This window comes from Scleropages formosus, chromosome 6, assembly GCF_900964775.1.
Source record: "Scleropages formosus chromosome 6, fSclFor1.1, whole genome shotgun sequence".
Classification (NCBI taxonomy): Eukaryota; Metazoa; Chordata; class Actinopteri; order Osteoglossiformes; family Osteoglossidae; genus Scleropages; species Scleropages formosus.
Window position 1 is genome coordinate 31,153,164 of NC_041811.1, and position 13,520 is coordinate 31,166,683.

Here is a 13,520-nt window from a genome sequence, read left to right on the forward strand (position 1 = left end):
GACAGGTAGAGCAGGGTCTTTTTATAAATTATGATATATTTAGAATACATATGTTACACTGTGGCACACACGAATTAGGGTATGAAGAGGGCTCTTCTGTATCATTATGATTAATTTCTCATGTTTTGTTGTTGTCCAGTAGAGAGTGCTGGTGTTTTATTGAATATTGCTGAGAGTTCATTGAAAGGTAGATAGTTAACAGAGTTCAGGGCTGAGGGTGCGAAGGCCATGTGATATGTGTGGAATGCAAAAAGTGGTCCATCGGTCTCTAACATAAACTTTGGAAAATACTGTTAATCTCAGTTCCAGACAGAATGGCGTTTATATATATGTTCATTGAAATATTGATAAAAGTTTCATTAGGTTTTCTTAGATGAGTGTAGCCACTGCTCTGCTACTGCTCTACTTTTTTACAGACAGGTATTAGGGGCTGAAATGTCAGGACAGGTCATCTCACAACAGATCATATTTTGCATCCCTGCTCAAATCTTGACATTCTCCAGTAGCAATGGGAATAAAATGCAATTAAAAAAACAGAAAACATTTCAATGATGAGATCTGACATGACAGGAGAAAGTCTGGGGGAAAGTAGCATATGGCGCCATATGATATCTTAACATAGTGTACACTGAGTCATCGAGGCATTAAAATAACTTCCTACTGGAAGGAAAAAAAAAACACACACTTTCATGGTCCCGAGTTGTTATGCAGGTCCTGGTGATCTGCAAAGGTGAAAGTCTACAAGTTACACAGTAATCTGTTGTGCTGTGAGACATGCATCTTAGTCTATAAATCAGTTACAGAATGTCACACACACACACACACACACACACACACACACACATTTTCAGAACCGCTTGTCCCATACAGGGTCGCAGGGAACCGGAGCCTAACCTGGCAACACAGGGCATAAGGCCGGAGGGGGAGGGGACACACCCAGGACAGGACTCCAGTCCATCGCAAGGCACCCCAAGCGGGACTCGAACCCCAGACCCACCGGAGAGCAGGACTGTGGTTCAACCCACTGCGCCACCACACCCCCTGCCACAGAATTTCAATAAATTTCTAATTATTTTTTTTTAAAACACACTTTCATGTATACTCAGTATAGACCCTGATTGTACTTCACACACACACACACTTTCTGAACCGCTTGTCCCATGCAGGGTAGCAGGGAACCAGAGCCTAACCCAGCAACTCAGGGCGTAAGGCTGGAGGGGGAGGGGACACACCCAGGACAGGACGCCAGTCCATCGCAAGACACCCAAAGTGGGACTTAAACCCCACACCCACCGGAGAGCAGGACCTGGTCCAACCCACTGCGCCACCGCAGCCTCCGTAGATTGTACTTTAAACCCTTTCTTTTACAGCACTTGTGTCAAACACAGCCATATCTCCAACATTTTGGGAGTCTGCCATGATAACCACTTTTGAAAAGGGCAAACAATTATCTTTTTGGCCAGGTCTAATTCACATTCTGACCAGAGATTATCTGTCTTCAACAAACTGTACACTGAGCCATTGCTGGTGTCATAGTTTCTAGCAGTCAAACTATACTTGACTTAAATGTGTCTAAATGTTTTGCTGCTCATAGCATGTAAGGGTTTTTATGAAGTTAGAGTATTTTGTGTTGTATAAACTAGTTTTTATAATATGAGAATATTAGATATAAGATACAATATAAAATGTATGGATGAGTGACCCAGTGTAAGTAGTGTATCTAGCAGTGTAAGTCACCGCGGTGAATAAGGTGTGTGGGCTGATAACCCTACATAGAGTTCAGTGGAAGTCGCTTTGGAGAAAAGCATCTGCTAAATAAATAAATGTAAATTTAAATGTAATAATGACAGGGAATGTAAACAATATACTACAGATGCTCCTTGACTTACGATGGTTTGACTTTCGATTTTTGGACTTACGATGGTGAGCAGGCGATAAACATTCAGTAGAAACCGTACTTCGAATTTTGACTTTAGATTTTTTCCTGGACAAGCGATATGCAATGTGATACTCTCTCGTGATGCTGGGCAGCGGCAGCGATCCGCATCTCCCAGTGTGTCACGCAGTTGTGTTATGTGTATCCATAATGTCACAAAAACGCCCATCTGTGTCTCCTGCTACTGGTGGGAAGAAGAAGAGGAGGACGATTACTCTTGAGGAGAAACTCAGGATAATACCCAGCATGAAGGCGACAAGCCCATAATGGCCATCGCACATATGCTAGGCGATGATGTTCGGTCGGTTAGGTGCATTAATGCATTTTCGACTTACAATATTTTCGATTTACGATTGGTTTCACGGAACGTAACGCCATCGTAAGTCTGGGACCACCTGTAGTTTCACTTTTGATCTCTGTTTCCTTATATACAATATAGTGAGTGTCGCTGGCTCAGTAAACAGTGTTATTTCAGTTTTAATATGAGCTCAGTGTCTTACATGTTAAGAAAGACAAGCAGTTTTTTAAGGTTTTATCTCCAGCATAGAGGGGTTTTGAAAAAAAGTTGTAAAAAATTACACTGGTCAGTGAAGTTTTTTTTATACGGATTTAGGGGTAGCTATACTTTGGATCATTGTCCTGCTGGAAGATCCAGCTACAACTCAGTCTTAGCCTCTTGGCAGAGGCAGCTCGATTTCCATCTAAAATCTCTTCATATTTGATGGAGTCTGTGATGCCATGTTTCCTAAGAAGATTCGGGGGGCCCTTGGAAGAAAAATAGGCCCGGATCCATGCCCATGCTTCACAGAGGGGATTAGGCTCTTTTCTGCACGATCTTGACTCATTTTATACCAAAACCACCTGCGGTGCCTGTCGCGAAAAAGCTCTATTTCGGCTTCATGTGACCATAACAGGGTTCCAATCAAAATTCCAAAAATGTCGAGCAAGCTTCAGATGTTTCGGTTTGTGCTTTGACATCAGCAGAAGCTTTCTTCTTGGCAAGCCTGCCAAGTAGTTTGTTGCCATGGAGGTGGCGTCTAATTGTAATTTTGGAGACTTGGTAACCCCAGGATGCAATCATCTGCTGTAATTCTTTAACTGTGATCCTCTCGAACCATTCTCCTCATTGAGTGTGGTGGCAGACTATGCTCCCAGGTTTATGGCAGCTCCAGTTGTCTATGCACAGTAAGGAGACAGGGTTGTACTTAATATCTAGAAATACACATACTTTTCAATACAAGAACCTTTAAGAGAAATAGTCTCACACACACATCTTCCCCAAGCAGGGTCGCAACAAACCAGAGCCTAACCAACACAAGGTGTAGGGCTGGAGGGGGAGGGGACACACCCAGGACATGATGCCAGTCCACCGCAAAGCACCACACGCAGGACTCGAGCCCCAACCCCCCCAGAGCATAAGACCTAGCCAAGCCTGCTGTGCCACCACACGCCCTGGGAGAAGTAGAAATAATTTTTATTGCTTTTGTGTTATATATTAAAAGTAACACATTAGCTACAGTAATGACTCTACAATAATACAATACAGCTGCTGGCTATATTCTCTTTATATTGTCCATTTCTTAATGCTTAGTCCACACACAGCAGGCACATAGCAGAAAGTCTATGTAGCTGTTTCACTCCCTATATGATGATGGAATATTATCTCTCAAAATGCTTTCAGCTCAGTTTTGCAACATCACTGTGAAACATCCGTATCCACAGAAAATGTCAGCTGAGCTTCTGAGATGGAATATCACATTCCATAGTGATTCTTTACCATTTCAACGGCGCTCCAGTTCCGTTGGCAATATACCAAAAAAAAGAAAAAAAAAACTTCCTACTGGAAGAACAAAACGCTCACACACTTCGTAGTCCCAGAGTTGTTATGCAGGTCCAAAGTTCATTCATGAGTTTCAGGTAGTGAGTCAGTAAAAAAACCAAAATCAACCATCATTACATACTGTAAGAGCACAAGACATGCAGTTCAGGTGTTTTTGGGAATTGGCTGTAGTGAGCGCGCGTGGCTACCCGACGATGGACTAGTATCCCATCCATGATGGGGTGGCACAGTGAGCAGTGCTGCTCTTACAGCACCTGTGTGGTGTGAGAGGATGTGGGTTTGATCCCTGCTCAGTCTGTGTGGAGTTTGCATATTCTCCCCGTGTTTGTTTTGGTTTCCCTGGGTGCTCTGGTTTCCTCCCACACTCCAAAGACATGCTGTTCAGGGTCACCCATACTGTGTGAGTGACAGAGAGAGTGTGTTCCACTGATGTATGAATGAGTGGCCCGGTCTAGCAGTGTAAGTCACCGTGGTGAATAAGGTGTGTGCGCTGATAACACTACACAGAGTTCACTGGCAGTCGCTTTGGGGAAAAGTACCTGCGAGATAAAGTAATGTAAACGTACCCCCCTACAGTTGTTTGTTTGCAGTGCTTCCTGGGCAGGCTCTGGATCACTGTGACCCTGATCTGGACAAGCGGTTATTGGAAATGAATGGAGGGTTGAATGTTTCACTGCTCACAGTTCTAAAGTTCCCAGAACAATGAATGACCACACCATTGCACTTTGTCGCATGGTGTTTTTAGTTTGGGAGCTGGTTACAGTAAATTGTAGTAGGAGTAGTAATATACTGTTGTCCTCTATGTCACACCGTGGTCCAGGAGAAATGCTGTTTTACTCCTATGTATCTTCTAAACATATTGTGCCAATGACAATAAAGTTGACTTTGGCTTTGAATATGTTTTCTTTTCATCATTTATTATTATTTGTCACATACGGTACCCTATTTCACTGGTGTACGGTGGCACAACAGCTGCATTATTATAATGTTTTACTGTCCAGTTGCCAGTACTGCTAAGGGTCAATGTGCGGCATGTTACACCAGAGCTATAAGGGAGACCCACTGTTGCCCTTGGTGTGGGGTAGATGAACTATGGCAACTAAGTCTTCAAAACATTTGCATGAAAAACATCATAAAAATTAATGATTTGTGAGTCCAGTTGTTAGTACAGTCACTGGGAATAATTAACTTTTCCATCAGAGACAGACAGACAGACACACACACACACACACACACACACACACACACACAAAGAGTCGCATAGAGAAACAGATGTACAAAGAAGCACCTGGACCTATGCATGATAACTGGTGCCAGCACACACAGCAAGACACACCTGCACGCCCACAGGAGATAAAGAGAATGAGAGAGAGAGAGAGAGAGAGAGAGAGAGCGAGAGAGAGGAGAGAGCGAGGAGAGAAAGAGAGAGCGAGAGAGAGCGAGGAGAGCGAGAGTGAGGGGAGAGAAAGGGAAAGAGACAGAAAGCAAGGAGAGAGAGTGAGGGGAAAGAAAGAGAGAGAGAGAGAGAGCGAGGAGAGAAAGAGAGAGCGAGAGAGAGTGAGGGGAGAGAAAGGGAAAGAGACAGAAAGCAAGGAGAGAGAGAGAGAGAGAGAGAGAACAAAGGGCGAGAAAGAGAGAGAGAGGAGAGAAAGAGAGAGTGAGAGAGTGAGGGGAGTGAGAAAGAGAGAGCGAGGAGAGCAAGGAGAGAGAAAGAGAGAGGAGAGAGTGAGAGAGAGAGAGAGAGCGCTGAAAAACCAGTAACACTTTGCAAATGAACGGAGGCTGTTGGGTCTGAAGTGGGAGAGTGAACAAGCAAACACCTGGGTGAATTTTTTAAAAAACCTTCCTGCCTTCATGGTCAGTGTCACACATCTCCTAAGAGGAGAACGTGAAGAACTAACTGCATCCTTCCAACTTATGGACACCTTTTCATAGGAATATTTTCATCCACCTTCTAGTTTCCCGGCTCGCTTTTTTGCACGGCTGCTAAGTGTTGCGGGACTCGCTCGCTCAAAGGTAAAGTATTTCTTCTTTGAGAAGTGATGAGGGACTGCTGACGATGAGGACTGTTGACATAACACTAACTGCTGCCTTTAATCTAAGTGTCGATTGAGAGGATAGAGAGAGGAAACCAATTACAGGAATTTGCAAACAACATTTAAATTGTGTATATATATATATATATATATATATATATATATATATATATCACATATACAAATGTATATATATTTTATATATTTACTTATAATATATTTAAAGCATATATATACAGTATATATGATTATATATATGATTTAAATATAAATATTATATATTTTATATATTAATCTTACATTATAAATATTTGATATATATAAAATGGAGGCAACATTCTTTCATATATATATTACTTTCATATATACATAATATATAATATATATATGAAAGAATGTTGCCTCTGTTTTAGCACAACATTTTACAGAGCAAAACAATGACCTTGAAGTAAAATGAAAGCAAATATATTCCACATTTGCTTACAGGGCAAGGTGAGTTATTACGGTGGAGCTGTTGCTGAATAGACTGACCAAGTGGACATGAGAGAAGAAAACACTGATTTTATTTCATAACAAGAAGCAATTTAGAAGGCTGTTTTTATTTTTATTTTTTTTTGTTTACGCATCAACTACATAGATGGAGGTGATAGGAGAGAATATGTGCAAAACAGCTTTGTACTTTAGGCACATTAGTAAAATCATGCTGGCAAAACACAGGTAGTAGAAACAAAGTGCTATCTGTCAATGGGAGCTCTTCCAAGTGTTTCCCTTAAGTGTCCTCCGCAGTCATTGTCACCTCCACCTTAACATCCGCAGAGTCCTTGTCATTCATTTACGAGGATTCTGCTCTAGCTTTTCACAGAGCACATACCTGACTGTTGTTAAGAGTTGCTCGCATCAGTGCAGAACATTCAGTTTTCTATTATTTAAAATCAGTGCTTGTCTCTTAATTTGTTCCTGGATGTTTTCTGGAGTAAAATGTCAGCAATTTAAATGCAATGAAAGAGTATGCCGTCTGAAAAGGAAAAAATAAATAATTAATCTACTCTAGTAATCCATGCACTTGTCGGCTGTCAGTCATTTCCAGTCGTGTGTATTTATTTCGTGCCGTGAGCTACAGGCACCTATTGTATTACATCATATGATGCCTGTTGTTTTTGTAGGTTTATGCCTCCCAATGTCAAGAAATCGCTTCTTCATGCAAATTAGGTTTGCATGTCTAAAGCATCATATCAGTTTCACTGACGGTCAGCATCTCCATAAATCTTGCTTCCATATTGTCTGACCTGTAATTTTAATAAATTAATTATTTATTTTTGTAAAATTATGTACCAGAAGGTGTTGTTCATCACTACAGTATCGTCGCAGTGAAAAATATTGGTTTACATTGCTGCAGGTAGTCAGGTTGTATCACAAGTTACAACTAGTAAGCCATAAAGTGGAACTAGACACTTTCAGTCCTAGTGCTGCCCTTTCCATCAGACAAAGTCTGAAAAGGTCATGCTAAATGTAAGCATTGTAATACACAAATGAAAAACAGGCACATAGCAATGAAACAATAAATAGTCATAAGAAAAAAGCAAATAACTCATATCAGTTAAAATGCCATTCTTATCAAGTAAATTATTCTCAGTTAAAAGGAGTGTTTCACTGTCACATTAATGTTTCAGCATCATATTCAAATGTATATCAAAGTATTATGCTGTCACGATTAAAGTGTTATTAAAGACAACATACTTTCCATTGCTTTGTTTCCAGTGTTAAAGTAACATGTGAAGTTCTTAGACATCAAGGATTCTAAAAAAAAAAATGCAGTTCACCTAATTTAGACTGCATAATAACTTTAACTGAGAGGTATTTTTTATTATTCTTAACTCTTAATATGGGAATAAGTTTGATAATTTAATTAGTAAAATTATTCACATGCATAGAAACATGCAAAAAAAAAAAAAAAAACCCTGAAACTTGACACTGTGAACTGAAGCATAACCCAGCTGGAAGGAATCACCATATTGCTGTAATATGAGACATGGTTATTACACGCAAAAATCTGTGTGAATAAGGTACAATTTATCCCTGTGGTTTCTGTAAAAAAAAAAAAAAACTGGCTTGTCCACTGCACTGAGTGTCACGGTGAATATGTGACGGACTGAGATAACTCTAGCAGCGGATTGCTGTGAGAAACCAAATACGCTCTAGGCAACCGAGATATTCCCTAGATAACAGGCCCCTCGAAAGAATGTGTTCGTGACAATGGTAGCACGAAACACGTCAACCCATTCAGCCATTCTCTATCGCCCTAGATATTGCTGTAGGCAAAGGACGGAACAGGTTTCCCAGAAAGAAACCTCGATGTGTTTGATTTTAGAAGTCATTCCTGAGCACAAGACTGAACATCAAGGACAGAATAAAGTTGTGTGCCTGTGGTTTCAGGTTTTGTAAGCCTGGACTGGAAATGTATCACTGAAATGACTTTTCATGACGCTTAAAAACATTGTGGAGATCAGCAAAAGGACGATGACTCGTGATACGTTGCCGCGGAATAACGTTGAAGAAACATCTCTAAGTGTGATTATCATTATTTTCGCTGTGTTATGTGGTGGAATGGAAATGTGCATGACTTCACATGTTTGGTATGTAAGCATTTGTGTGAGTCTGCTGGTAGTGTAGCGGTTAGACACGTTGCCTGGGGACTGAAAAGTTGCAGGCTTGAATCCCACCTCCAGGTGTTGTACCCTTGAGCAATGTACTTACCCTCAAATGTTCTGGTAAAATAGCCCAGGTATATAAATGGATGAATAAGCATAATTAGCTCAACATTGTAAGTTACTTTGGAGAAAAGCATCAGTGAATTTAATGGATGTGACTGTAGTTTTGGGAACGAACAAGTTTTTCCACACTTGATCATTTACTAACAATACGTGTTCGGGCTGTATGAGGGCCTGAGAGTACAACACGGTACCTGGAGCCACGTGGGTGACATCACATAGATTGGAAATACGATTCTGTCTCCAAGGGTGCAGGTTTCACGTCACCGTCAGGTTAATTGAAATGGAAAACTAAGAGGTTTTAGGCCCAGGGTGCACGGTTGGCATGTTACGTTTGTGCTGAGGAAACACAAGGGGTTGAGTGTTGGGAGGCTGGCGAACACTGACACGGGACATGGACTGGATGTCACACTTGGTGTCTCAAACAGTGGGGTAGTAGAGAACTCTGCTGCTCACATCAGAACTGGGAGACCTTTGTGATTCCTAACAGATGACCCCTGTAGCCCCCAGATGGAGTACATGGATAATTTTGGTCATTGATGCTAAATATAGACTAGGTTGATTATTTACCACCTTGATTATTTACCTTATACAGATACACATGGGAAATGATTTGGACAAAATCCAAGGGGGTGACGATTTGGTTAAATGAAACTTCTTCTCTTTTAAACTGTGACTTCATTATCTTGTCTCCCCAGGCAGCTCTTGGAAACACGATGGCACGGAAGGGGAGGCCCTGGCGATCGATGGGCAAAGGACTGGTTCTGGGGGGCCTGCTGACCAGCTTCCTGATGATGGTGTACAGTCTGTCCATGTCACCGTTCCGCTTCCACCAGCAGGAGTAAGTCTGAGGACATGAGGCGTGCACACAGACCTTTAGACCTTGTGAATTAATAAATATATTGAAACAAGGGGTACTGTGAACTGTCAGGCTAATGAGTATTAGACAATGCCGAAAAAATTCAGACTTTTCCAATAGCTTTCAAAGAGTAACCTTCTTATATCAAATTAACCATGTTGAATGTTTCATGCTTTTCATTCCGAATCCAATTGCAGAAGGAACCATTCATTTGCTGGCTTTTTGTACCCTCATGGTGTTGGTTCTCAGGTCCTGTGCAAATCAGCCAACTGAGACCCAAGCATGGACCTCATATAACACTTCCCAGCATGCCTCAGAACAGGGGCGCTCCTGCACACCAAAGCTCAACGTCATGTTCATGAAAACCCACAAGACGGCGAGCAGCACGCTCCTAAATATTCTGTTCCGCTTTGGAGAGAAACATCACCTTAAGTTTGCTTTCCCCGACAACCGCAACGACTTCTTTTATCCCGCGTTTTTCCAGCGCATGCAGGTAAAGGGCTACCAGCCGGGAATGTGCTTCAACATAATGTGCAACCACATGCGCTTCAACGAGGGAGAGGTGAGAAGCTTGCTGCCTGCCGACGCAGCATACATAACCATCCTAAGGGACCCTGCTGAGCTCTTTGAGTCTGCCTTCCACTACTTCAACAGGGTAGTGCCCCTCACATGGGTGATCCCCAGCAAGAACAAGTTGGCCGAGTTTCTGCGGGACCCCAAGCAGTATTACAGCCCCAGTAGCTACAACTCCTATTACCTCAAGAATCTGCTCTTCTTTGACTTGGGCTATGACAATACTCTAGAGCCAGAGGACCCCCAGGTAGAACAGGCCATCCAGGCGATGGACAAGCGTTTCCAGCTTGTCATGATCGCGGAGCACTTTGAAGAGTCCCTCATCCTGCTCAAAGACATCCTTTGCTGGCAAATGGAGGACCTGCTGTTTCTCAGGCTCAACATGCGGCGCGGATCCTCCGTGTTCCGGCTGACACCAGAGCAGAGGATGCGTGCGCGGGAGTGGAATGCTGTTGACTGGCGACTGTACCGCCGCTTCAACACTACCTTCTGGGCCAAGGTGGAAGCATATGGCAGGGAGCGTATGGCCCGTGATGTGGAGGAACTTCGGCGACAAAATTCTGCCATGGCTGCCATCTGTGTTGAGGGCGGACAGCCTGTTGAGGCGGGACAAATCCGTGATGCAGCTCTACAGCCCTGGCACCCCTTTGGGGAAAGGTCCATCATGGGCTACAACCTCAGGGAGGACATTGAGCTCCAGTACCGCGAACTGTGCCGCAAGATGTTGACCCCAGAGATCCAGTACATGTCAGAACTGGGCGTCAACCTCTGGATCACAAAGCTCTGGGGTCATGTAACAGACCTGCTCAGCTGGTAGCCACACTGGACACTGGGGATCCATGCTGCCAGCACAGTGGAGACTAAAGGAAGGACGATGCACTGACACTCAACACTGGAGCTTAGAAATGCAAACACACAAACACAGCAAGATGAAGAAACAAGGTAATATTTACTTAATTTGTGGTAGCAGGATGGGACTAGCATGGTTCTCAGCAAAACATGTAGTTATTACAATAATTCTTTTAATTAATATTGCTATATTATGGCACTGCCAGACAGGTGATAGTTGAAATGAAGACTAAGATATCTGTGGAAGGGGTGAGTCCTTTGCAAAGGACACCAACCGATCCCTTGATTCCAAGGGAAAAAAAAAAAAAAAAATCATATTTTGCTGACCTGTCCTCATGCCCACATCTAAAGCTTCTCAGCGTTTTATCATTGTTTATGATGAGTGATAATACTTTTTTGACTGATTTTGGACAGATGTGACTGGTCTATAACATTTTCAAAATTTATTCATGAGGGTTAATTTTAGACTGATAACACCGTATCAAAACATTCTTCATGGCTGCTACATTTGGAAACCATCAATGAGCTCTTTGAAGCTACATTTTGTCAAAAAGCAATAACAAATGAAGCCTTTGATTATTCGCCTGTTCATGAAGTCTTTTTATTGTTGACATTCAATATAATTCAAAAGAATGACTGACTCTTTAATTCCCTTAGTGAAATACATTGTATTCAGGAGTGCCTTGCAAGGGAAGGGTTCTCAATGAAGGTTTTACCCCATTTTGCCCTTTTAGGTATAACCTTAGACTATTTAGTCCTTTGGGGACTATATCATTGAGAAGTATCTCATATTTTATGACTGAACATTTTAATTATATGTTATTCAATTTAATATTATTTTATTTTATTTATACTAATTGGCATGTGCTTTTTGGGTCACTCAGTGCCCCATTTCACTGTTGACCTTGTGTGACACTTACAATGAAGACAAGCATTATTGCAATACTTTCCAGTCTTTAGCAATACGACGATTTCAGTTCTCAAATTCCATCACGACTCGGCCTCCATATCTCTCACAAAGCCCTATCTCAGTTTGACTCTTGCGATTCAGGATTTTGAGAAGTTGAGAGTTGAAATGTCAGAAAAGGCCTCTACCTCAGCTGTGAACCTATTTCCCAGTGCAGTATTTTGGTGGTATGATTTTGTGGGTTTTACGTATTGTGGGTTTTATGCTGCCACACCCATATTACTAGAAGGAAACATGATATCACAGCTTGGAGAACTGAATTTCACAAAATACTGAAACAAAGAGCAACGTTAAAACTTTTATTCCAGAGTTGAAGATATGTACATTTACTACAGCTTCAGTACATAAGCAATCTTTTGCTTTTTTCTTAATTCAAATTTATACCGTATTACAATTATACACATTCTTGGGATGGGAACTTTGGGGAGAAGGTAACAGGTGGTGGATGTGGCCAGCTCTCACCAAGAACTGCACCCCCTTTCTGTTCTATCATAGAATACTCAACAATAGTCACAATAAATTAGCACCGCAATACAACTTGTAATTATGAAATTAGAGCTAAGCTGTTTCTGTCTCGGTATTGTGTGTTACTGTTATTAACACCTTGCCTTTGAACTGCCTTCCAGGCATTATACTGCAAGGTTAGGGTATGACAATTATGCGTATTCAGCATATTGCACTGAAACTGCTCTAAAATATGTAGTAGTACAGCTTATTCAATCTTCAGCAGTATGAATAATAAGAAGAAAGTGTGGCACTGCTGTACGGGAAATGTTCTAGCTAATAACGTAAAAAGAATACCTGCCTGTTTCAGATATATGGGCTGGATGAAATATTAATATTCAATATTAAAATATGAAATATTGTAGCCCCCCCAAAAATTCATTCATTCATTCATTCATTCATAACTGCTTCTCCAGTACCTGGCTGCTGTAGTTTGGAGCCAGTCCCAGAAGCGTAGGCTGCTATTCAGGGTGCACAATGGATGAGAAGCCAGTTCATTGCAGCCACAGAAGAATTTATGAATTTAAGCAAATAATAATAGGAACAGCCCCATTTCTTTGTGGGATGGAGCAGATGGACTCTGTAATCAAGATGGGGCTGTTATTATCTTGAAATAGGGAAACTATAGCATGCACCCGGCCATCAAAATGCTCTGATATTCTTTGGTCATTATTTAGTCATTTGCTGGCTCGCCATTCAATTACAGATCCACCAACATGTGTTTAAAAGCATATTTTATCTCCCAACATAAAGCAGTCAACGTACAGAAAAAAAAGACAACTCATAAGACCTCATTCACATTGTTTTTCCCACTACTCAGGAATGTAGGATTAGCTAGAATATAACATTGTAGGAATGTAGAATTTTGTGTCCTTTATTCCGAAATGCTGCATTACTCCAGGATATTAATTTCTGAACAGCAGGTTTGGATTCAAGTGAATTGAGGCCAGTGTATTTTTTAAACTGGATCGTAGAGTTGTTTCTTAAATTCTGTTGTAATTTCATATAGTTGTGCAAAAAAAAAACCTCCTTATTTACATTTATTTAGCAGACGCTTTTCTCCAAAGCGACTTCCAATGAACTCTATGTAGTGTTATTATCCCACAGGGGATGCGGTGGTGCAGTGGGTTGGACCGCAGTCCTGCTCTTTGGTGGGTCTGGGGTTCAAGTCCCGCTTGGGGTGCCTTG

At 41.6% G+C, this 13,520-nt stretch overlaps 1 protein-coding gene across 2 annotated transcripts; it reads left to right on the forward strand.

Moving 5' to 3' along the window:
- The first annotated feature begins 5,474 nt into the window (after window positions 1-5,474).
- On the forward strand, window positions 5,475-11,153 carry LOC108932879 (galactosylceramide sulfotransferase-like). Of its 2 annotated transcripts, XM_018749579.2 has the most exons (4): window positions 5,475-5,600; window positions 5,735-5,792; window positions 9,279-9,421; window positions 9,689-11,153. In XM_018749579.2, the coding sequence occupies exons 3-4, from the start codon at window positions 9,297-9,299 to the stop codon at window positions 10,827-10,829; spliced, it is 1,266 nt and encodes a 421-aa protein (XP_018605095.1). In that variant the 5' UTR covers window positions 5,475-5,600; window positions 5,735-5,792; window positions 9,279-9,296; the 3' UTR covers window positions 10,830-11,153. The 2 variants fall into 2 exon arrangements, with proteins under 2 accessions (XP_018605095.1, XP_018605085.1); XM_018749569.2 differs by having other exon boundaries at window positions 5,475-5,792.
- The last annotated feature ends 2,367 nt before the right edge of the window (window positions 11,154-13,520 follow it).